This window comes from Coenobita brevimanus, chromosome 24, assembly GCF_032717465.1.
Source record: "Coenobita brevimanus isolate Jiangsu-jjx chromosome 24, ASM3271746v2, whole genome shotgun sequence".
Lineage (NCBI taxonomy): Eukaryota > Metazoa > Arthropoda > Malacostraca > Decapoda > Coenobitidae > Coenobita > Coenobita brevimanus.
Window position 1 is genome coordinate 413,955 of NC_136977.1, and position 27,341 is coordinate 441,295.

The window sequence follows — 27,341 nt, forward strand, 5'->3', positions numbered from 1 at the left end:
ATGCTGAAGCAGCCACCGGGCAGCGCCGCCGCCATGTGTGTCTCCGATGACCGACCCCGCAAGAAGCTGTCTTTCCGTGACCCCGAGGTGGACCCCAGGAACGACGCCCACGCCCACCCACACCCCAACGCACTGCCCGCCCACTCCGCCCTGCACCATCCACACCCACAGCCCGCCCACCAACAGCACAAGCACCAGCTCAGCCAGGGGTCAGGGTCAGGGCGGGTCAGATTGGGTCGGCCCCACAGCATTGCGGGCATCGTGGGTCTCAGCGGCCTCAGCTCACAGAGTAACATGATGGGCGGCCTGCCTTCCTCCTCCACGGTGTCGGGCGTGACCACCATGCTGGGCAACCCCGGCCTGCTGCCCGCCCCGGGCGTGGTGGTGGGGCCCACGGCGCCCACATTAACCCCGCCCACCAGTCCCGCCCACACGGCCGCCAGCCAGCCACAGCCGTCACCAGCCCGCCAGCCCTCACCACCACTACCACCCTCCAGTAAGGCGGCGCCTTCACAGCCCGCCACACCCGCTGACACTCAGCCCGTACAGCCTTCCCTGCCAGCCACCACAGCCGCCCCTACGGCCCCACCCCTGGCAGGCCCTGAGGCGGACCCCTCACCAGACACCATGTCCGCCGGCAAACAGAGCAAGGGCGGGGGGCAGCAGCAGCAGCAGGGGGGCAAGACGCTGCCCCCTAGTGGCAGTGGCAGCAAAGGGATGCCGCCCCACGTGAAGCCCAGCAAGCCCGCCTCACGCAGCAGCTCGTTCAAGAAGCAGCGGTCATCGCCCGTGCAGCAGGCCGTCACCTTCCTGACTGAACATGGCATTGTTAACGGACGCTCCCGCCCACACCCACACCCCCACCCACACCGTGACGCCCACAGCCACAACAGCCACATCCACAGCCATAGGGACAGCCACAGTCGCAGGGACAGCCACAGGGACAGCCTCAGTCACAGGGACAGTCCACAGCGTCAGGTCAACCCGTCTGCCGTGGCGCCCAGCCTGGAGGACATTGAATTAGAGGTGAGCAGCCCTGAACAGACACCTGCATGTACGTCGCACCACACTTGCAGGTACAGTACGGTACAGCTTTATGGTATAGTTTATCATCACCCTGCGACTATACCCTGGCTGGTAGGAAGTCGTGGTCAGGTTTACACATCGAGCGAAGACGTATTGTCCATTGTTAAGGTGGTAGTGGGAAGCAAGTGGGTAGTACAGTCGGCTTCACTTACAAGTATTACAGAGGTTGGTGTGTTGGAAGTCAGTGTTTGCTTTAACCTGCAAGTAGGCAGCTTGTAACTGTGTTCTGAGATAAAGAGGGTCGTCGGTGTTGCTTCGTCTCATAAACGTGCGACGTGGACAGATAAACTAGTGCCATATCGACCTTCAGCCCTTGTAGTACATGAAAGTGAAGACGATTGTAACAGTGTACTACGTGTCTACCCCGCCACACATACAGATAACTTGACACGCAGACGCACACAGGCCGCAGCACCACACACGCCCTTGTGCTCTATAGTGTGTGCACGGGTAAGTCTTTTTTTTTTTTCTTTCTTTTTTTTCACCCTTGTATCTCTGCCATTTTTAATAGATTGCTTCCAGTATTCGTTTCAGTCTTAAAACTGAAAGCAAAAGAAAAATCGAAAGTAATAAAAACAGTCACCTTCCTCGTCAGTTTTTCTGTAAAGTCTCGAGGCCTTAAAAAATAAAATAAAATGAACGTGAACCCAAGCCCTTCCCCTACAGTCCTCTCCACCAGCCTCCCTTTAGGGGACAGGGAAGCAGTTGAAGGACCTGGCACTTGCGCCCCCAGTTATGGCAGTGCCACTACGTGAAGGCATCCCTCTCTAGCACAATAACCTAACCAAGGGGAAGAGACGAAGATTGTTAAGACAGATTAGAAACAAAATATGACTGGAAGCAATTCACGAAGAATTGAAATTAAAAAAAAAAAACGCAAAACAAATAAAGGTAACATTTACCCGTGCACGCCTGTCGTTTGATTTCTCTCAGGTGCGTCAGGTAGTCCATAAACGATTCATTTTAACTCTGCTTAAATTTGCATACTCCTCCCCGTCATAAATGCTGAGGTGTAAGAAGAGATTAACGCCAAAATACGGTACTTGTAACGAAGAAGTGCTCCATAACTCTAGAACATGGCGCTAGTCACGAAGAAGTGTTACACAAGTCTAGAACACGGTGCTACTCTCGAAAAAATGCTTCATGATAAGATTTGGTGCTAGTCACAAAGAAGGGCTACGGGAATCTGCAAAAGAACGAAAATCCGGGCGAAGTTAAGGTAAAGGAAATAAAGGATTTGCCAGAATGGGATATTTTTGCTCGTCTAGAGCCATGTAAGGATTAATAGAGATCATTTTTAATCCCCCGGGCTGAGCTACACAAACAAATATACGATTATACTCACTTTAGTCTGACCTGGGCCTGATTTTCGTCGTTTTTCAGCGTATTTCATTAAACTCAGTGGCAAAAGAAGACCTTATTACGGCTCTACAACGGCTCTACATCCTTCCCATAGCACTTGTTGGTGACTAGCATTACACTCTAGGGTTGATATATCCCATACCACTTCTTCGTGACCAGCACCACACTCTAGGGCTGATATATTGCCGCAACTCAGAATTCAGTGAGAGATGGAAATTTTTGGCCACCTTAACTTAAAACAATATAGTTCTCTGTTCCCAGTATATTTCATTCCCTTTCCGGAGATTTTTTTGTCCTTAAGCAGCTGATTTCCTGTAGCTCAGTGACGGAAGGAGATAGCATTACGGCTGTACATGCTTACCATAGCACTTCTTCGTGATTAGCACCATATTCTAGTGTTCATCTCTTGTTACAGCTCAGCATTCGAGATGGAGATGCCACTTTTACGACAAGTTAATATAGACAGAGTTATCATTGATTTTTCATTTTCTTTATTTATTCATTATGGTTAAGTTTTGGCTTCTTAACCCCTTTGATACGATCACTTTCTTTTTTCGTTCCACAACCACTACATGTTACTCATTTATTTTAGTCAGCCATTGTACTGTATTCATCGGTCTTATACATCTATTGCATTTTATTCGTCTATTTTATTCATTTGTTGTATTTTATTCATCTGTTTTATTTATCTGTTGTATTTTACTCATATATTTTTTCTTCTGTTGTATTTTATTCATCTATTTTAAGAAAGATTTATATATTTACAGTGGCTGAGCGAGTGACAGACTTCGTAGCACATGTTCCTTGGCAGTTTATTACTATTTTCCAACTTAACATTCTCTTGTATGCTATTTATACCGTTTCAATATCGATATAAATTGAAGTATATGGTGTAGCATAAACCGCTAAGGAAAATGTGCAACGGAATCTCCCAAACCACCCTGAACACGGCCCACAGAGACGGTAATAAAACGGCAGGTAAGGTGTATATTTGTTGATGAGTTTGAGTCTGGGCATAGGTTTTACAGCCCGTTCCCTGAAGCCCAGCGGTCATTCTGCTTACCACACACCATCACATGTCACCACTGCGGCGCCAATACCCTCCGTCTATATTAAATACATGCCTTGGTCGTCTCATTCAGGAGTGGTAAAACTGATCGGTAAGTTTTATTTTCATTGCTAGGAAGAGTAGGTTGGTAGGTTTGGGTAGGCAGGTAAGGTGTAGGTAAGTTTGTAAGGTGTGTGTGGGGGGGGTTGGAGGGAGGTAGGGTGTTGATATGGAGGGAAGGTGTGTACTTGGGTGGGTAGGTAGGGTGTTGTTAGCAGTGTGTGGAGTATGTGTTTGTGTGTGTGGAGGGAGGTAGGGTGTGTAGGGTGGAAGGTAGGGTGGGTGGGTGGTGTGTTGGCACCCTGCGGAGAAGGAAGTGTTGGCGCAGGGAGGAGGTACCCCAACATCACTCACTATAACACACACGCACTTACACATGCTCACACACACACACACACACACACACACACACACACACACACACACACACACACACACACACACACACACACACACACACACACACACACACACACACACACACACACACACACACACACACACACACACACACACACACACACACACACACACACACACACACACACACACACACACACACACACACACACACACACACACACACACACACACACACACACACACACACACACACACACACACACACACACACACACACACACACACACACACACACACACACACACACACACACACACACACACACACACACACACACACACACACACACACACACACACACACACACACACACACACACACACACACACACACACACACACACACACACACACACACACACACACACACACACACACACACACACACACACACACACACACACACACACACACACACACACACACACACACACACCTCCATACTCTGACCCTTTCCTTGTTTCGCCCTCCACAGAGCCAGGCGATGCGAGTGGTGCGTACAGTGGGCCAGGCGTTTGAGGTTTGTCACAAGATCTCTGTGAAGGACACCCCGCCCTCACCAGAGCCCCCAGAGGACCACGCCAGCGATCATGGCTCAGACGCATCCACAGAGAAGCTCAGGAAAGGTGGGCTCTTGTCATCTCTGATCTGGGACTTGAGACGATGATGATGATAATTATAATACGGATGTGATTTTCCAGTCATTTTTTCACCTTGTCTCTTCCTGTACTTTCTACCTTTCCCCCGCGTCTCTTCTTCCTCTCTCTTCCCTTTACGTCATTCTTCACTGGCTGATTAATCTCACACCCTCTTCCTCCCCTTCTCTCCTCCCCTCCCCATATGTCCCTGCCTCCCCTCCCTTCTCTCACTCCCTCCCCTCCTACCACCCACCCCCCTCTGCACCTCCTTACCTACTTACGGGTTATCTTTTCCACTTTTGTGTGTCTCACTCATGTCATTTTCTCACCCTTGGCAATGCCCCCCTCCACTTCCTCTCTCTCTCTCTCTCTCTCTCTCTCAGTAATTTAATACTATTGTTGCAACTTTTGTCTGTCTCTCTCACTCATGTCATTTTTTCACCCTTGTCAACGTCCCCCCTCCACTTCTCTCTGTCTCTGTCTCTGTCTCTCTCTCTCTCTCTCAGTAATGTAATGCTATTGTTGCTGCAACTTTTTTCCATCCAACTTCATCTTTGAAATGTCTGCGTGTGTGTGTGTGTGTGTGTGTGTGTGTGTGTGTGTGTGTGTGTGTGTGTGTGTGTGTGTGTGTGAGAGAGAGAGAGAACCCACATTATTCACGCGTCCCCACCCTCCTCCTCCCCAGATTTACTCGACACAGAGAGCACGCAAGAGGACCTGGTGACCCTAACGCCTACAGACTCCGTGAATGAGGACTCCGTAGAACGCCTTACGCAGCGGCCCAACAAACTGGAGCCGCTCGCACCCCCCGCAGGCTCAGACATCCTCACCAAGGTAGCCGTTAGCCCCTTATCACGTATTTTTTATCCCTTTCAGTCCCACTGCGTATTTTTAGACCCTTCAGTCCCATCACGTATTATTAGACCCTTTCAGTCCCATCGCGTATTTTAGCACCTTCAGTCCCATCACGTATTTTTAGTCCCTTCAGTCACACCACGTATTTTAGCACCTTCAGTCCCATTACGTTTTTTTTTTTTTTTCATATTCTGCCCGCATTTAGACGATTTTCATGCGTCGGCCTTGGTCACATAATGGCGGCTGTCTATGCTGCTCGATCTCTTGCAGTCTCCTTATTCAGTCCTTCCCAGACGATTTTCTTCATATTAAACTTTCTGGAACTGGCGGAGTTAGATACAGTTATCATTACCCCTTCAAAACGAGTGGATTATTAATAAAATTGTATGAGGACAAGTTAAAAAAGGCGTCATGGGATTGAAGGGGCGTGGAGTAAGGTTAAATTGGGTTTACTGTGAACTGTAACTTGGTCAGGGTATTCTGTAAAACACAAAAACACACACACACACACACACACACACACACACACACACACACACACACACACACACACACACACACACACACACACACACACACACACACACACACACACACCGCTCGCTGGTGCAGTGGTAACGTTCCCGCTTGCCAACTGGTGGACGGGAGTTCGCGCCTCGCTCAGGTTGCGAAAAGTTTCACTGACGTAGTGGGTGGTTACTGTCCCCCTTGAGCAAGGGGACGGGTGTGTGCGTGTGTGAAGGTCACAGCCTTGCCCTTAGATCGGACTATATGAGCTTTCAGCTCCCTTCCGGGAGGGTAAAAGCTGACAATCACGACGATCAAGTGATCCTGACCGACCCGGTGAATTACACACACGGTGTACACTTGCATTCTCAGGTTAATGCTGTGTCGCTTGCTAATAAAAAGAAATATTGTTTCAGTGTTTGTTTTTTATGACGAGTGTTGTATGTGTGCTGTACTGTGTTTTGTTGTAATATAGAGATTATTGGTCTGCATAACTTGTTAATAGTGTGAAATGATGTGATTAAGTGTTGGTTATGATGAGTGATTTTTTTTTATTGCGAGTTCACATTACCGATATTGATAAATACTGTGAAATATTGTTTGTGTTGGTTGTTAGCAGTATCAGATGTGTGTTGTGTTGTACAGGGTGTTGGCGAGACGTACACTTCGCCCCTGAGTGAACCTCTGCCGTCCGGCGACACTCTACCCATGGCCGGTACGCCGTTGTCGGTGCACCACGAGCTGCAGCTGCTGCGGGAACAGTTGGAGCAGCAGCAGCAGCAGACCCAGGCCGCAGTGTCACAGGTGCACCTGCTAAGAGACCAGCTGGCAGCTGAGACCGCCGCCAGGCTAGAGGCACAGGTGGGTTGACGCCACACCGCCGTGCCACACCGCACCACACTGTACCTCGCCACACACACACACACACACACACACACACACACACACACACACACACACACACACACACACACACACACACACACACACACACACACACACACACACACACACACACACACACACACACACACACTGTTTTTGTGCACGAACGTGGTCTTCCAAATATTCACTTATTTTGAAAAATTATTACAACCAAATAGAAAGAGATAGAATGATGAACCTTCCTGAATCATGTCCTTTAGCTGATCAAATTGTGTATTTTTGCTGGCTCTATGGAACTAATGTAATGCCTAATGTATGACTTGTGTATTATACATTTATTTGTGGGTGTAAGAGTGATGAAGATTAGTAAAGAAAAGAGAGAGAGAGAGAGAGAGAGGTGCTGATATCCATATCCACAAGTAAAAGGAAACACGAAATATCTCGAGTGCTCTCGTGTATTCACATCTTCAGGGAAGAGCAATCTCAACTGATAATGTGAATACACGAAAGCGCTCGGGATATTTCGCGTTTCCTTTTCCTTGCACATTCAGCATAGCTATGAATCACGTGTTATTAGGTAATTTAATTGCATATAATATATATATATATATATATATATATATATATATATATATAATGTGTGTGTGTATGTGTTTAATTTGTGGATATTAAGGAGAGCTCCTTCACCAATCTACAGTATAGATATCATTATTTATTGTTCGCTTGCACGCGCGTGTGTGTACAGGCGCGGACTCATCAGCTGTTGGTGCATAACAAGGAGCTACTGGAGCACATACAGGCGCTGGTGTTACAAGTGAGGGACCTGGAACTGAAGCTGGCGGGGAGTTCCCACACCCACCTGCTGCCATCACCACCAGACCTGAAGACGCCGGTTAGTGATTCATTTCATCCATATCCACACAACCCATTCATCCATATCCACACCCATGCCCACACACATATTCAAACCCATATCCACACACATATTTACACCCATATCCACACCCAGACCCATATCCACATTCTAACCCATGCCCACACCCACATCCACACCCTAACCCATGCCCACAACCACATCCACACCCTAACCCATGCCCACAACCACTTCCACACCCTAACCTATGCCCACATTCACATCTACAGCCCCACCCATGCCCACACCCACATCTACACCCCCACACCCACCCAGACCCAGACTCTGACCCACATTGCCTCCTTACCCCCACCTACACCTTCCTGCCTTACCCACACCCACACTCTCCCCCCTTACTCAAACCCACACTTTCCCCCCATACTCAAACCCACACCTTCCCCTCTTACCCACACCCACACCTTCTGCCCTTACCCACACCCACACTCTCCCCCTTCCCCATACCCACACAACCCCTTCAACTAATCCACATCCACAGACACACCCTTACTCACCCCCACCCCCACACACCCTCTTACCTACACCCACACCTCGCACAACTGCTTACCAATACCCACACACACATTGCACCCACACCCACACTCCCACACACCCCTTACCTACACCCACACCCCCACACACCCTCTCACCTCACCCACACCCCACACTCACCCTTACCCACACCAACACACACCTTGCACCCACACCCACATAGCCCCTCACCCCACACATGAAGACAGCACACACACACACACACACACACACACACACACACACACACACACACACACACACACACACACACACACACACACACACACACACACACACACACACACACACACACACACTTCCATCCCTATTTCCTACCCTCACCCTTCTCTCCTTGCCTCACACCCTGACTACATATAACCGTAGATATTTTACCCCATTCTCACCCTCGTCACCCTACCACCCATCCCATCACCCTCTCTTGATACTTTATGCCCAGGTCAGTATTTCCTAATCACCCTTTCTCTCCCTTCCACTCCATCACTCTGCCATACATCACCTAACTCACCCTATACCCATTGTTACCCTGTCTTCCCTCACCCTGCTTCACTCTGTTCACCTTACTTTGCCATACCCCATGTCATTGCACCCTACCTCACCCCGTTCCACATTACTATGACTCACCCTACTTCATTTCACCTACTCTTGCCACATCTCAGTCTGTCTCATTCTCCCTTATGGCACTTTACCTGTCCCCTCCTCACCTCACCTTGTCTCATACATTTTCATTTCACCCTTCCTAACCCTGCCTCACCTCACCTTGCCTCACCCAGCCTCATACCCCCTCACCACACCCTGCCTCACAACACCCTACTTCATTTTTCCTACTCTTGCTCACCTCACCCTGGCCCATACTCCCTTGCCTTATCCAGCTTCATCATGCTCTGCCTTACCCTGCCACACCTCATCCTGTCTCATACATCCTCAACTCACTCTTCCTCACCCTGCTGCACCTCACCATCCCATCATATTTTACTTCCCCAGAGATCATACAACTTTACTACCATCACATCGTCTTATTATTGTATATTTGTTAGCTGTATAGTGTATTTTGTATCTAATAAGTGTGTGTGTGAGTAATTGCTTTCTCTTCAAGTTTGTAGGAGTCGTGAAAACTGTGTGACAGTGCAGAATAAGAATATTTTCATATTGAGGCCAGAATGAAGTTGCATTCCGATGCTGATTGTCCAGTTGTGATGGCCAGATTACAAACTGAACAAAGTATATTCAGTTTTATTGGTTGAAAATCTGGACATTCCATTTCTTGCTGTCACATATATTATACCTGGCATTCAGAAATGGCTTGTCCTTTGAAACTAGATGATCTTCCAGGGGAAAAATAATTGTATGCTACCTTCATGGATCTAGAGAATACATATGACTGTAGATAAACAGAGTCTGTGGAAGATACTGAAAGTATATGGAGTAGATGGACAGTTGTTGAATAATGTCCACAGATTCAATGATGTCCACAAATTCACAGTAAAAATAACTGCCATATTTGTTGCTGATGTAGTAACAACTTCTATAAATTTATTCTACAGAACAGGACAGTTTGGATCAGGATGTGTGACTCCAGCCCATTTGACTGGAATTGGACATATCCTGGTGCAAATTGCCGTATCATGCATTGCAGGTCAGGAAAAAAATTGGACAGGGAATCTCATGTTTCACTGGGGCACATTTTAGGCAGACTAACTCTCCTGCTAGATGTACATTGAGAAACAGAACACCCAGAATGTGCAGCAATGAAAGGGGATTTTGCTTTATCCAGTTACAGTACTGTTAAGTGGCTAGAACACCCAAACTGCAGTGGCAGCCTTCCATTGATTCGATCCCCAGGTGGTAACTGGAGGCATTTAAGTCATAAAATACCACCATTGTGATGTCCAGGATTTTGATAGCCTAACCTCATTCTCCTGTACTCAGGAGGATAAAATAGGAGTGGCTGTTACCATTCGGTGCCTATAAGATCTTTGTTGGAAAAAGTTGATTCTGGCCTCAGTGTGAATGCATCCATAATTGGTTATAGCTGGCTAGTTTTTCAGCCAGAGGCTTTTATATGTGCAGTGCTTTGGCTGTTGTTTGCACTGTCATTTTATTGTGGCAGAAGTTGTTTATTGCAATCTCATTTTGGCTTACTAATCCATCCATATCAGGTCATCACTTAAGTCTCATCTTTTTTAGGCTCATAGGGTGGAGAAATAGTTGTTCAGGATCCAGTTAGGATTGTGTTGAGTAGTAATTTTGGTACATTTCCATATTTTCTTGATAGTTTTGTTTCTCTTTTTCCCTCTCTCTTAATCCATACAGTCAAGGGGGACATCTTACCGAAGCTGAATAAGATGCTTTGGCATTAAGAACATAGGCAGTGATCATTATCCTTAACCCATTTTGAATTTTTTTAAATTAAATTAAGTCTTCAGTAAGTTAAGAGAAGTTACCTATCAAAGTTCCATTGTTACCTATAAAGCTGCTTAGCCAGTGTCACTCATTTTACAGTAGGAATTGTATATAAAAAGTTGTGATATAGGAATTCAACCTTTGCATATATACAGTAATGCTTGTGGGGGGGGGGGAAAGGCACAGGCAGCAGGGGTTACTAAGAGTGTTTGTAACTCCTGTAGCCCAGGGATGACTTACTAAAGCTTAACACAGTTGTCTAGTATTAGCCAGAAGAAAAGGAAAACCGTGTACTCAGGCTGAATGGGCTAAAACAGTGGGAAAATGTTAGGAGGACAATTATTATTGTATATTAGTGAGGAAGAATCCTTGTGTGTGTTTAGTGCAGGGGTGCCCAGTTAGCAGCCTGTAGGCTAAATATATTGCACCAGCACAGTAACATCCATAGCAGTAGCTTAATAATGATAATGGTTGATCTTATGTATCACAAGAGTGCCAGCTCTTTTAAATAATTCACTAGTGCTCAAAGCTATGAAATGACATAATGATTCTCCATTACTATGTAACATTGCATCAGAACAGTGGCAGCTACTAAACCCTGTAATCCTCCATCCCAGAACCATCAACAAAATCATAAATTATCAGGAAAAGAAAAGGTTTGAGTTTTATAGACATTGGTGTTCAAATTTAAATCAGCATTATTTAATGATTTGCATCACATCATTGTTTTTATGGTTATTGAGAGAAGTAGTATGATTTATTTACCCTCCTTTCATAAATGAAGTTAATGTACAATGCTGCATTTTTTTCTGTATAGAAATTGGTGCCCCTTTTTGAGTCAACAGTATAATTTATTTGCATCCTGTCATTGTTTTGTTGTGAGTGAATAATCAGACTAGGATTGTACACAATTTGAGATCTATATTGCCGTTTAATAAGTTTCACTGCCTTTGGTTCTGTTATAGACATGCATTATAGGAAGATGAGGCGCACCAAGAGGGGGAGTGGATATATTACAAATTTACTGCAAATTGCAAAAACCTACAAATAATTGGGGCATCTCAAAATGGACTATGAAGTCATAATTTAGCCATGTGATTGCCCCAAATTCTTTTGCAGTGCCCCAAACATCATCAGATGTAAGAATATACTTGTGTAAGGTTGAGCCCTTCAACGGAGAAGGTTGAGCACCCCTGGTTTAGTGGGTGATTGTGGTCACATGTCCAGTCCATAGGTAGGCTGTAAACAACTTCTTCAACAGCAAGCACTCATGCCAAGTCTGCCCCTTGGGTAACTCATTACAGACTTCCTGACCTTTAATGACCTCTAAATACACAGAGTCAGTGTTTGGGGTTGCATTATTGTCAGTTGAGGAGGCTCCCTAGCACCTCTTCCTTACTAGTTTATTTCTACCTGTGTCACATTGATAATATCTTGTGTGTGACTGATGCAAAATGTATCAATATTAGTTGTTGTGGCTGCAGGCTCATAGGAATGTGAACTCAGTGTACTACAGGCTGAAGTTGCCCTTCTCCTGCAGTCCATCATTCTACTGGGGAATAAGGAGATTGCTGAGGGACGTTTGTATAACTGGGCAGTTGATCCACCAAGTTATATTGGCACCATAGCATGAAGGCATCCCTCGTCATGTAGATAACATAAAGGAGTGTAATAATATGTAGAAGGGAAAATAAACTGCTAAGGAAGAGGTGCAAAAAAGCCTCTTAAGCTGATGAAAATACAGACCTTGCCATTCTATAACCCTTCTACTATGATGATGCCATTTCTGTTTTTCTTGCTGCAGCTACACAGTTTAGTTTAATTCAGCTTATGAGAAACTTCTTAAACTTGAAGAATTAAATACAGCTTTCAGTAACCCCTTCACTACAGAGGGCTCTCCTGCATTGGGAAAAAAAAAAATTATTATATATATATATATATATATATATATATATATATATTAATATCTGGAGATAGATGGAGTAAAATAGAAATACATCATCATACTGAAAGGATTAAGAAACACTGACCAGATATGGTCCATAAGAGCTGGTCAGTTGCTTCTCTCTCTCTCTTTCTCTCTCTCTCTCTCTGACTGCCAGATCTATATTAGTCTGACTTTTTTTTATCGTACTTTTTCAATCCATATTCTGAGTATGACTTTTTATATGCTTATAAGTTTCTTTCTGTTAGTTAGCATTATTCTGCCTGATCTGTCTTTTTGATCCGTTTTTATAGTTTTCTATAAATTTCCTAATTTTAATATTCTTTAGTCTTTCCGTAGATCTGAATGTCAACCTGTAGTCTCTTTTTTGGTTTATATTTAACCTGAATGCCTTGCCTATCCTCCAGCCAGACTCCATGCACCCCTCCTTATAAGTTAGAGACATGTTCAAAATTTTACAACTTTTTTCTTACAGTTAGTAGTGTAAATTGAGGGAACTGACAAATCAACTTCATAATGTAGATGGCAGTAAAATTTTAGTCAGCAAGTTTTCTGTAATTTGCTGTGGACTATGAAAGAAGACCATCACCAAAGTTAGCTTATAATGAGGATTTACCATACAGTCAGCCCTCACTTAAAGTCAAGGATGTATCATGGTAAATTTTTACTTTAAGTCAAAAAGCTTTAAGTGAAGTATGGTTTTGGTTCATAATTGAGAGGTAGAAAACAAGACACTTCAGAACAATGTGATAATGAATCATAGGCAACCGTAAGTTGCTGTAAGTTCATCACCCAACTTAATCCTGAAACAGTTTTAAGTGAATCAGCTTTAAATGAGGGTTTACTATACCTGCTGTGATTGAATACCTCTCCTCCTGCTTTGTCTTTCTTTATTTATCCTCTTAGTACAATTACATTTTATTTTTCATAATGCCAGAGATATTTATGTAATTTGGTTGAGATTTGTATTGCTGACCAGGTTAGAAATGGGGCACATTCACTGTTTATCATGCAGGCAGCTGTATTTTTGGTACCGCTAGACGGTCTTTTGCAGCTTTACACTGTAGGAAAGGCATTTTGTGTGAAATAGTTAGCCATTTCAGTATTACGGTATCTTTTTCATTTTATTCTTGATAACTCCAAATTACTTTTTGCAGTTTAGGGAGGGCCTCTTGAAATGAGTGGGTTAGAAATGACCCTAGTTAACTCCATCACTGTGAGAGATCTTTTCTAAAATTAACCAACTGCCTAGCTCCAGGCCCCTATGCTCCTCGTGGGGCAATGTAGGATTGGATGATGGATGGATGGATGATTAAAGTCTTCTAGCTTCAGCAAAAATGCAGTTAGGTAAAAGGCATGGTACTAAAAGGGTTAATCTTATTGTTTTAAGTGAATACAGAAACAGGTTTAAGTGAGACAATATCTAATAAAAACTGCCTATATTGTCTGTCATGTTCATCACCTTGCCTCAGAAGTGATTATTTGTTCAAGGCTTTAGCAATACAAACTTCAGGATTTAGAAGTGTTTCTTCCCGTTTGTGTAAAAGCTCCATAAATTGTAATGCATTCTCTAGGTTTTCCCCATCTTTCTCAAAGCCACATAAACAGGAATACCAACTCCAGGCTTTACAGCTCTTATTTCCTTCCATCTCAGAGCTATGTAAACTGTAATACACTCTGTTGCAAATGGGTAAATGCCTGTAGAGGCATGTAGTGTTGTTTGTCCAGTATCCTCTTGGATGTGCAATTACTGTTTGACAGTATTACAAATGACCTCTGACACATTCCACATGTACTTCGTTTTTGTCAGATAGATCAATACTGAAAGTCCTTATTATGTCACCATTTTTTTTTTTTTTTTTTTTTTTTTTTTTTTTTTCCCCCCACAGTAAATTATAAAGGATGGCTCTCTCCATTGATGCTTATAAAAAGTCCTTATTATGTCACTTTTTTTTTTGTTTAAGTTCACAGTAAATTATAAAGACTGGCTCTCCCCTTTGCTGCTTATAAAGCTAATTTGCCAGTTTCATCCAATTTACAGTACCAGTTATATGGAAAATATCATTTTATGGAACACACACCTGTCATATAACAAGAGTTTTGAGTATTACAAATGGCTTCGCAGCTCTTTTCCAACAATTACAGTAGTTCAGTATATTTTCAGTTACAGACAGAGCATTGATCTTCTGTAAACTTAAAGGAAATTAGAGAGAATGTAGCATATATAGTCATATTACCTTAGGTATTGACAGTATTACAAAGGAGTACATTTTCCTAACATGTAGTTCTTTTCTGGCAGTTAGATTGATATGGTATATTCTCAGGAAAAGACATGGCATTGGTCTTGATAGCAGCATATGGGAAGAATGTAGTATTATGTGCCATATCATCTGAGTAGTTGACAGTATAGTGCAACGTAGTATTACAAAGGAACACTTTCATCACAAGTACTGTAGTCGTTTTCGAGCAGTTAGTTTGGTATTTTCAGTTATGCAGCATTGGTCATGTACAGCTGTTTAGGAAATGGGAAGAACATAGCTTTTTTGATGAGATTTTTTGGTGCATATCACCATTATTGTGATGTAGTGACCTCCATTGTTGAAAAATTTCCTCTTTGATAAGGTGACTTTTTTTTATAATAGCTATAATTTATTCTTGCAACCACGAGACATTTTACTTAGATTCATGAAGGGCGCATCTAACCTCATTATAAATGAATAAATAAATAAGTAAAAAAAACTACTGTACATTGAATAATACATGGAGGTAACAAGAACAGAGAAAAAAATAAGTCATTGGATTCAAGAGGATAATTAGTTCACCATATATATATGCAGAACTCATTCATCGTAGATTTTAAAACCCTTCTTCATTCACCAGGGATTTTCAAGACTCATATACTTGCAAAGGCATAGTGTAGATAGTGATAGAACCAAGTACAGTACATTATTATCTGTGCTTTGCTTAGTGTAGTATCTGATGATACATAGAACTGTATATTATTGTAAGTGTTATGTATTTGACAGTACGGTAGATTTTGAAATTCATTGAGTAGATGGAGGATAGAACAGCACATCCTACCATAATGGTAAAGGCAGTATTCTAAGTGGGTTTGGAGATTTTGTAAAGCCTCTTCTTAGTAAATTTTTGCTCACATCATACCTCAGTATCCTTGTGTATGTTATTGATACAGATTTTGTTAGTATTAAATCATATAACATACAGGAGAATAGCCAGGGTGTAATATGGAAAATAAATAATTAAGGAAGAAGTTCTGTGAACTGTCCTAAGCCACCTAGAATATGCATTTTTGTGAATATCATTGTATGTGTAGAGATGCCATTGTCAGTAGGTGCATGACGTGCATAGTGTGGTGTGACTTGCAAACCTTGTGCAGTAGTAAACAGATCAGCAGCTTCTTGGAAGTTCTGGAGAAGGATGCCTCACAGTGGTGGCACCAGTATGACCAGGCAGTGGAGCTGCCTGGTTATACAAATGTCTTTAAATCCCCTCCCTGTCCCCTGACAGGTAGGATTATAGTCTTCAGAAGAAGGGCAGCTTTGGCCTGCAGTCCACTGGGTTCATGTTCAAATGAGTCTGGAGTTGCAGCTACTGTGATTACTATTATGATGCATCTGTCCCATACTGAACTGTTTTAAGCACTACTAACCCCTTTACACTAAGGATGTATTTTTTTTTTCCACTATTCTTGTTATGACTGGATTTTATTGAGCTAAGGGAAGACATCTTGTAGTGAAGGGTTTAATGAAGGCTATATCTAACCCCTTCTTATTTGAAAGATGTGTCCTAAGGTGAATAAAAGCTAGAGATAGCAAGGACGTAGCAAAACAGAGTACATCATGGGACTGAAGGGGTTAATATGTGTGATGTATATGGCTGGTTGATTCCAAGCATTACTATGACATCCCTGTGCTTCAGCCTAGCCATGGAAATCCAAAAAGTTTAGTGTTTGCAGCAGACTGGTGGATGCACTGCAGTGATAGAAGTTGTCTGATCTGTTTATACTTGAGTATATGTAGTTGGTTTGTTTTTACCTGACGGAACTGTGCCTGGCTGTGTTCTGTGTGACACAAATAACTTACAGTACGTCTTCCACAGGGATTTATTTTGTATATTACACCTTTTTATCCTCTTGTATGTCACTGAGGCAAACTGTGTTGATGCTAAAAATATACAGCAACATAGAAGAAAAATGAAGGTGCAATATGCATTATAAATTTCTAACAAAATGTGCTCTCAAGTCTCCTTTATCACACAGAAGAAGGTCCTTAGTTATGAGGTAGAATAATTCTCCTTATAGTCAGCTTTGCCATCAGCTTAACTGCAAGGTATTCAGGATCTTTGTCAGGTCAGAACAAACCGTGTTTTAGCGTGACTAACAACTGCAATAGCAGCTCACCGGCCCCGAGGAAACTCCCGGGTGTCTTGCATGGCTCAGTAGTGTCTTTTGTTGCAGAAGCATGGTGTGTAGTGGCCGAAGCAGCGCCTGGCCAACTCATGCTCTCTCTCTGGCCAGCTCTTGGTGACCGAGGCCAGCCCGGGCCACAGTAGCCAGTTAGCGGCAGCGCTGGACCTCGGGGGCACGGCTTCCCTTCTCTTCCACCCCCCACAGTCCCCAGCCACACCCTCCCCCACCACAGCCCATCTCACCTTCCGCTTCCCTTCCCCCTCCTCCCCGACCAGTTCGTCAGCCTCCCTCCCCGGGGGCCTTCAGCCACCAGGGGGCATTGGACCCCGCCTGGATTCCAGCCCCACCACCCCTCATTCCCGTGACCCCTCGCCCCGTGCCACCTCCATGGGGCCTTTAATACACCCCTTGCCTGTATGGGGGAGTGAGAGCAGTGGTGCCGGGGAAGTAACCCTGGCTGTGCCTCGACAGGAACCCCCCCAGGGTGCCAGGCAGCAGCAGTCGGCCCCACGACCACGACCAGGGCAGCGCCACGATGAGTGCAGCAGCACGCCTTCCCTCAGCAGTGAGAGTGACCCCAAGCGGGACAGCAGCGGCCAGTCCTCGGGAGAGAGTGTGACACAGGCAGTGGCCCAGCTGTACGCGCACGAGGCCCAGCGGCTGGCCCTGGTGCCGGAAGACGCTGTCACTATGGGACCATACGGCCCCACACCCCTTGGTGCCCCGCGCAACCTCAATGGCCCCATCACCCGCACTGCCAGTGAACGGGTGTCACGGCAGGAAACCCTGGCCCAGCTGCAGCGAATGGCTTGGGCCAGACATACCACTAAATGAACCCTTGCTGTGTGGACCTAAACTTGTTATATGTGAGGGAAGCCTGTATGGTACGTGTTCTACAAGTACTATAAGTTCTCATTGTAAGTCACGTTGATTAAATTCCATATTGGAATTACTTCTTCAGTACAGTATATTACAGAAAAAAAACTTGCATACTAAAGGTCCATTGCTGCCGATAAAACTGATTTGCCACTTTCCTCCAGTTTACGGGATCAGTATTATGGATACAGTTGTAATATTATGGAACATGGCCCTGACATATGATGAACACATCCCTGACATATAATGAAGACTTGTGGTACTGTTTTGTGTGAGTGTTGGTGTAAATATTATCCTGTCCAGTGGTGTTGCAGGAGGCAGGTCGACATGGTACAGTATGGTCGACAGTCACCTTGGGCCATTTTCTCATCAGCTTAGAGGCTTTCTAGCACCTCTTCTTTGCAAGTTTATATCTACATAAATGGCATCTTTTGTTTTTACTAAGGCAGTGAGTTTTGAAAAGGTGCTGGAGATGAGCACCTTCACACAGTGGCACCAGTATATTGTAGGCAGCTCCCTTGTGTGGTCATACAAACATCCTTCAACTCTCACTGTCTCTTAAAAGAAGGATGGTGGACTGGAGGAGGAGGGGAACTTCTGCCTGAAGTCCAGTGGCTCTACATTTTTGTTGACCACAAAAAGGTATGAAAATGTGCGTGAGAGAATATTAATGAGAAATTGTCAGTATAAACTATTAAGGAAGGGGTGCTAGGGAGCCTCTTGAGTGCTCAAGAAGACAGCTCCTTGTCTCATGTCATGGCCAGAAGTAGCTTATGTGTTTCTAGTTCTCTCTACACGCAATTCCATTTTTTGATATCTCCCCGGTTACTCATTTAGAACCTGTGTCATATCCACATAGACATTCTAATTACTGTATGTCTGCATTATATCCACTATAGTCCCTGAGTATCTTTTTTATATAGTAATCACTTAGTAGACATTACTTTCATGTACTGTTTTAACCAAGATGCTAGTATCAATGATCTCAGTATAAAGTTGCAAACTAAAGTCAGTGACATTATCCTTTATATATACTGTATATTGGTGTAATGGAAATGTGTTTAATGAAAGGTTGCTGGGTATGGAATTTAGCATTTGAAGTTAGCCCTTTCACTCTGATGATGTAGTTCTTGTTTTATTCTTGTTTGTAGATGTTTTTATTCAGTTTAGGGAAGACTTTTCAATATAGAGGAGTTAGATAATGACTTTTGAGTTAAGAGATATCCCTTAACATTTTCAGCCACGACCTGTGCATTCCCATTTGGATATAGATTCCACAGCAAACTATACCAGGGAGGCTAAGGAATATGAATCACACACTCACAGTACACACTTCAGGGTTTGATCTTATTTCCTGCAGTGTTATTATTACAGACAAACCACAGAACAGTTCATAATTCAGATCTGTAAACTTTGCAGGTGAAGAATCTACGCACAAGTGTGTTTATGAAGCCAAAAGTTTTAAGCTGAAAAAAACTTGTCTGGGGATAATTTCATAAAGGCATCATCGGATTAAGGTGGTTAAGTTACACATAAAATTTCTCTTTATGCTAGTCACTGTCTTGACCTTTGAAATGAGGTTGATCTGCAGTGTAAACAGTAGTTATGCTTTCCTTTGCTATCATCACTCTCTATTTTGTAATATTAAATTTTTTTCTCTAACACATTGTTGTATGAAGAGTTATTATTTTTAGCATTCTGAAGAGTATATGTCAGGCCAAAGTAGGTACTCATGGGTCCCCACTCCTGATGTGACAATAATGGATTAGGTGATTGATGGATTGATTGCTAGTATGCCGCCTGACATCGCCCCATAAATTCCTGCCACATTTGAAGTTAGGGCAAAGTATTTACTGAATTGTTCAAACCTCATAATTCTGCCTATAGCAACCTTAGGTCACTTGGGCCCATATTTTTGTCAGTTTGGGAGGCTTTGTAGCACCTCTTCCATATCAGTTTATATTGCATGTTACAACTTATTAATCTGCTGTCTGGTATCTGCATCTCTCTCTCTCTCTCTCTCTCTTTTAGTCATAGACAGCAGACACAGACATACTTAGTATAACACTTTGAATTTTACATGCATCACATTCTACAGACACTCCTTCTCCATTTGTACCTCACCAGTGTGGGGAAGGGTTATTTCTGGCTGTCTTCCTCCCCCTGAGGAGCTGGTCTGGTCCTGCAGTGGACCTGACATGGCCTGATACAGATACAGAGCTAACACACAGGTAGTGAAATACTGTATATTAATGTACCAGACACCAAAATGCAGACCAACCTTGCTATACGATCAAATTACGTTCCTGAAAAGACAGCTTGAATATTGCTCACCCTTGTGGAATGGATGTGGAGAGGTTGCACTAAAACAACTAGATAAAATTCAGAACAAAGCTGTTAGAATTATTAATAACCCAGCTAATATAAATAAACTACTTTCCCTACAAGTAAGAAGGAATGTTGCCTACCTTGTATTATTTCACAGATATTTTTTTTGGCAAATGCTCAGACAAAGTTGCGTCCATTGTGCCACCTCTCCATGCCTTCCCTCATGCTACATGGGCAATTGGTAGCACTTATGACTGGAATGTCACACAGCCATATTGCAGAACTTCTGCCGATCAGAATTCATTTACTGCCTGAACTGCATCTCTCTGGAACTCGCTTCCCTGGAGATGTTTCCCCCAAACTTCAACCTGCAGCTGTTCAAGTCCAGCTGTTACAGATATTTATAGATGATGCCAGTAATGTGGTGTATGGGTTATTATTTTTTTATCATTTGTTTTTCTTCCTGTGTTCTGTTATTTAAAAAAAACATTGTTTATTGAACACAGGGATCGTAGCAGTTGTATAAGCGACATCAACAATCACTATCAAAATATGATGCGGTGTAGGGAATCATAGCAGTCATATAACTAAAAATACTGATCGTATATCAAACAGAGCTAAACTGTTAAGATCGTGTAAACAAATGATTGCATAATTGTGAGTCATGTAGTGAGGTTGACCTTTACTGTAGACAGGTATGGAAGAAGTGCTGGGGAGCATCCTGTACTGATGAGAATGTGGACCTTGGCTGGAATCATTAGTGACTATTTTGTCCCTTGTAGTAAATGTTCCCATCACTGCACCAGGTACTTAAAGACAATGCAATCTTAATTATATAATTTAATTTTTCTTATTGATTTTATACTGTAAGTAATTTTATAGGGTTCATATTTAAAGCAAGTTCTCATTAGATGTTGCCCCTCCTCCTCTTCCCCCCCCATCCCACAGTACATTATACAAAAACTGATCCTGAAAGTTCCAGTGCAGCTTAAATACTGATTTACCAATATCCGTTAACTTACAATACATTGTTTCTATAAAGCAATATATATATGTTTTTTACATATCTCTGACTTATAATGAGGACTTTCTGTAATTGTACTTAAAAAACAAAAGTCATGTGTGTCAAAATTGTTAATGGAATTGCGTATGTAGGATGTAAACCAAGAAGTGAATGGCCACATAGGTGCGGTGGCGTGGTGTGGTGGGGTCAGTGCGGGAACAGACAGCTACCTGCACCACACAGTATCTGGTGAGTTTGTCCCTCAGCGAGTTGGGTCCTCCTGAATCCAAATTCATTGTTCTGCCCCATCATTTTTCCTAGTTTTAGAATCTTGATTGCCTGTGTAAAGTCTCCCATTTCCCCTCTCATATCGGTGCAGGAGCGGGACACCTTCATTCAGTGACACCATGTTAAACAAGCATCCCTCAGCTCTTTGTCTGTCTTCTAACGGAGGAATGACAGGCTGCCTGAGACGGGCACCTTGAGTCTGAAGCCCATCACATTCACATTACAGATGAACTTAGGGCTACAGCCACTACTGCTACTCCTTATATAGAGTGGGCTGGATTCAGTGGGTCGAACTCACTAAAGGACAAAGCCACCACACTGCAAAACCTGTGATACAGTTGAGTGTCCCTTGTGTGTGTGTTTGTGTGTGATGACATTCAGGCGTACAAACTTCTTGATATCTCGAATGAACAGTTACTACGGCTGCCTACCTCGTGGATTTCTTAAGCAAGATGTAAAAATCATTGCAAGTGACTCACCATGTTGAACTGGTTTAGTGAGATAGACTCCTCGCTGACTGGCAGCCACTTGTGTAGAATTAAGTACAGTAAGAAGGTCCATATTCTTGCTAGCTAAGGAGGTTTCCTAACATATCTTCTTTACCTGTTTATGTCTGCCTATGTCACATTGATATTATCATGCATGTTGTTTTTGAAAAACTGTATTGATATTAAATTGATACAAGGCATCCAAGACAATTCTGCAATGCAATATGCAGGGTAAATTGCAAAGGAAGAAGTGTTAACAAGGCTCCTAAGCCATCTAGAACATGGACCTTACTATGAACATTAAGATATTTAATCTAGTATTAGTCCTAGCAGTGAACTATCCAGTAATTGTGAATCTCACCTGTTGGTTCAGAAGGGGAACCTGGGAAGTAGCTGTTGTTTGTAACTCATGATTCCTGTTGGACAACCTTGTACTTTTTATCTGCAGAACTTTGGGAAAACACGAGAAATGGCTGCAATAACCAGCTGCTCACCTCATGCACCTCAGCTTTCATAACACACACAAAAATATACTCACCTCATGCACCGCACTTTCAAAACACAGACAATCTTTTGACATAACATAACTGTAGATCTCTGGGAATGCCCAGCTCGTATTCTAAAAGTTCATTACATTTATAGCCTCAGTATTATGATGGCAAAAGTACAGTAAACACTATTATTTTGCTATTGCTTAGGTAAATGTTCTCTCTCTCAGAAATCTGATCTTGTGTTTTCCTGTCAAAGTTTTGAATTTAAGGGTACAGCGTTGGCAAGTCCTGAGAGTGACCTATGGATTGTTCAAGTTGCCGTCACAAATCATTGCCATATTACCAACGTTACCATGTGAGAATATTATTAGGTCACACCTCTCAATCCCATGAATCTGGGTGATGTCCTTTCCAATTTATTGTTAATGCTACTTTGTTGCATGGTGATTTTATTTAGCTTACGAAAGACCCCATATTCAATAGGTTTATTAGCTCCTTCACTCCAGTGATGTATTCCATACTTTATTTGTGCTAGCTCCAGACAGTTTTATTCACCATTTCAAGCTGGAGTTATATTAAACTAACATTAACCCCTTGATGCTTTAGGTCCCTTTTTAAGCATAATAGTATGGTTTGGAGGTTAGAAAAATAGACTAAATTAATACAGGTACATCATTCAAGTTATGGGGTTAAGGTTTTAATCTTCTGGCCCCTCAAATTAGAATAATTTATGCAAAGTTGAATAAGTCATCAGTAGAAGGGTAAAATAAAATGGAGAAGCCATCCCCAGACTGAATGGTTTAATAACTCTTATGCAGTTGACAGTATCATACCAACTTGAGCCATTTCCCTGACTCCATATTCCTGTGTACATAGATCAGTCTAGTTTAAGATACTTGTTCTGTATATTTTTATGTACCGTACACTTTCAGACCTAGGCGAGAAGACAAATCATACCAATTAAATACTATACATGTAGATTTAAGTAAGGATCTGGAATCTCAAATGACTTTTACGACTACTACTGCTGCTGCTGCTGCTGCAATTGTACGAGCATTGCATCATCCCTCTTCTGTGTTGGTTTTTCTCATTTCCTCATGCACCTGTATTTAGTTTGCTTTCCCATTATTTTAGTAACGTTGTTTGTTTGTTTTCCGTTCAGCGTGGCACTGTATTTTTTATTATATTCTTTGCTGCCTTCAGATTATTATTTTTTCCTCACTTGGGAGAGACATTTTGAACTGGAGGGGTTAGATTCAGCCAACACTAACCCATTCACTACAAGAGGTCTTTCCTTAGTTGAAGTAAATTATCAGGAGTTGGCAAGTATTAAATTGTTAAAAGATATAACCATGCTGAGGGATCAGTGTTACATAATATTTGGTTACAGTGCCAAGTTCGTGCCAAAATATGTCGTCATTGAGACTGTTTTTACTATAATCCCAACAGTCTCTTAACCACCTATATCTGTCAGTATCCTGCTGCATTTCATCATCAGTGTTGTTAGTGACAGTCGTCATATGTTGTCATTAAATGTTCATCAGTGATCTATACAGTAATTCATCACATAGATGTCAAGTCATTAGCATTCTGTGTTTGTAACTGTCAGGAAAGGGATGCCATCCAGTTATAATAAAGTTTTGTCTGCACTTTGCATCTGAAATAATTAGTAATTGTAACTAAGTAATCTAGTACAATACTATACTGTAACTTGTGCTTTGACTTTATATTGTACCTGTCCAGCATGATGAAGTGAAATTTGAATATGTACATTGAAGTACTTTTCATATTCACAGCACCTGCAAGAACCATTTGACATGAAGCATTTTACTCTGCTTCACAGATCTTTTGGTACTCTGTTGTACTTAACCCCTTCAATCTTGTGATATATATATATATATATATATATATATATATATATATATATATATACATATTTTCCTGTTACTTTATCACCGGATAATGTTAATCAACTTAGGAAGAACCTCTGATAGCAGAGGGGTCAGTGAAGGTCATATCAGACCTCTTCAGTTCAAAATCTCTCTCCTTAGCTGAATAAAGCCATTGAGCAGTCACAAGAATAGAATGAAAAAAAATCACACAAGACTGAAAGGGCCAAGAAATCAACTTTAGTACCTTTTTTTGGTGGCTTTTACGGTTCACAGTTTACGTTAACAGGAATTTCACGCATTTGAAACCTACTGAGGAGGGACGTCTTTCATATTATTCTTGCCATCTCCGAATGATTTTAATCTCAAGAGAAATTATTTGAGCTGGAGGGGTTAGATATATATAGCCTTGATCAACCCTTTCAATATGAGAGGCCTTTCCTAAGCCACATAAAATTGTCTGGAAGTAGCAAGGATACAAGAATAAAGTCATTAGATTACAAAGTGAAACCCCTCAATTCAAGTGATATCCTTTTTAGCTTATTCTTGCTACCACCAGATGATCTGACTCAGTTCAGGAAAAGTTTCAGTCTGAAATACTGTAGTGTAGCAAGCTGTTTATAACCCCACCTGTTGATCCTAAGCCACATAAAATGGTCAGGTGATAGCAAGAATAAACGAGACATTACACCGATTCAAAGAGTTAACTGGCTACCTTTTATGTACTTATTTTTCTGCTACTCTGAAGTTGGCTGTTGATCAGTCTACTATCACATGTAGTAACCCTTTCAGTCCAGTGACATACAGTACTCTATGTTTCATTTCATTCCTGCAGTTTACAGGTGATTTTATTCAGTTCAGGTAAGAGTTTTTTAAGCAATGGAGTTAGATATAGACCTTATTAACCCCTCCACAACCAGAAATAAGATAGGAAGCAAGAATAAGATAAAAAATACATCACTAGACTGAAGGTGTTAACATAAGCATAGAGAGATCAGAATGCTTGCTGTCTTAGGCTTTAGTAAGGTTGTCTTTCACACTCCTACTGGTTTAGGAGTGCCTGAAGAGATTACTAAGAGGTGTTTTTTAAATGTCAAGGTGAGTATTTAGCAAGCAGATGTAGTATTGGTTTAGTGGATGGAATGTCCCAATTGGAGTGATGGCCTGGCATAAGTTACATCCCCAGGAGGTGAATGGAAGGTTTTTCAGTTAATGTAATGTCACCAAGGGAAGTTGACTGGTCATCTACCCTTACTTGTACTGGACAACAGTGGTCTGGCTTTGGTCCCTTGCACCTTAGAGAGGTAAATTGCCTCTAATTATTGATAGGGATTGTACAATTTCTGCATATTATGCTGTATGCCTTTGAGTCATTACAACAATAGCATATCCTGAGGGGTGCCACTGGCCACTCGTGAAATATACCGGATCACCCCAGAGGCCACCCAAAATTCTGGGAGAAAACCGCTGGACACCCCCTAAAGATTCCTCCCTGGGTTGCTTTATAATTGGGTGTGGCCACCCAGTTAAAAAAAAAAAAAAAAAAAAAAAAAAAAATGCTCCTGCATTACAGTACAAGTACAGTTCACTTCATTGTTGTCATAATGCATTAACAGATCAGTCTCAGCAAAGGTTAAGGAGCAGTCTCATAATGAGTCAGTGGAACAGTCTCGTAATGGGTTAATGGATCAGTGTCATAATGGGGTTAACAGATCAGTCTCACAAGGGTTAACATCACTTTCATAAAAGGTGATGTATCAGTCTGTAAAGGGTCAACAGATCAGCCTCCTAATGGGTTAATGAATCAGTCTTAAATTGGGGTTGATGGAATACTCTGATGAGGTTTCCATGCTTAACTCATTGAGCCCCTGGAGGCCATTTTAATTTTATCCCTTCAGCCTTTTGATGATTGTATTAAACTTAAGACAGACTTTTTAAATTGAAGGCATTAGACACAGCATTGACAAACCTCTTCAGCATGACAGACCATTCCTAAGTTGAATAAAATGGTCTGGTAGCACCAAGGATAAACTGAAAAGGACGTGACTTAGATTCAAGGGGTAAAATTGTACTGGGTGGGTCAGACAAAATGGTGCTGTATTATTCTCATCATTGCATCCCAGTTCTCTTCATGTGTAAAGCAACAATTACACATTCATAATATAGTGTAGTGTAGAGTAGCTGAGGTAAATCATGTTGAAATCAAATGACAGCTTGCATTTACAGGTATCCAGTAGTCTTTATATTTCCTGGGTAGGTTAAGGAAAATGAAACAAAAGCTTTGCCAATGCCTTTGTTATTATCCAAATGTGCTTTAGTCAGTAAAACATGATGTATCAGCCTTTTGTACTCTTGTGTTCATAGTTCCAGCACATGACATAGAACTTTGTTGTAAATTTTTATGTCATTGGAGTTCATTAAAAATTGTACACTGCTTTAGTCTTCATAAAATACTCTAATGTGTCAGGCTTTGGGAGGGTGTCATTGAGATGTCCAGATAATCATCTGTACTTCAGTTTTATTTCCATCTGTCCTTCAATAAAAATTTCCTCAAAGACTGAAATGAAATGTCCAGCAATCCTTTTGTTGTTTTTATGGACTCAGGTTCATTTGAATGTGAGTCTCATGGACTGCAAGTTGAAGCTACCCTTCTACTGGAGTCCACCATCTTCCACTTGGGGGATAGGTAGGAAGTTGAGGGGACATTCATATTAACCAGGCTGCAAGCTACTTGGGTATATCAGTGCCACAACATAAAGGTGTCCCAAAGTGGTGGTAGGTGGTGGCAACCACCATCCACTCACTTGATGTAGTGCTTCCTACTTCTTCCATCTTTATCATTCTTTTTCTTTGTCTCCTCTCCTTTCTTTCTTTTG

At 42.3% G+C, this 27,341-nt stretch overlaps 1 protein-coding gene across 1 annotated transcript; it reads left to right on the top strand.

Moving 5' to 3' along the window:
* Positions 1-27,016, top strand: LOC145393523 (uncharacterized). The gene is made up of 7 exons (XM_080267674.1): positions 1-845; positions 972-1,026; positions 4,454-4,604; positions 5,302-5,450; positions 6,624-6,839; positions 7,609-7,755; positions 17,211-27,016. Exons 1-7 carry the CDS (start codon positions 1-3, stop codon positions 17,934-17,936), a joined length of 2,289 nt encoding a protein of 762 aa, XP_080123800.1. The 3' UTR covers positions 17,937-27,016.
* The last annotated feature ends 325 nt before the right edge of the window (positions 27,017-27,341 follow it).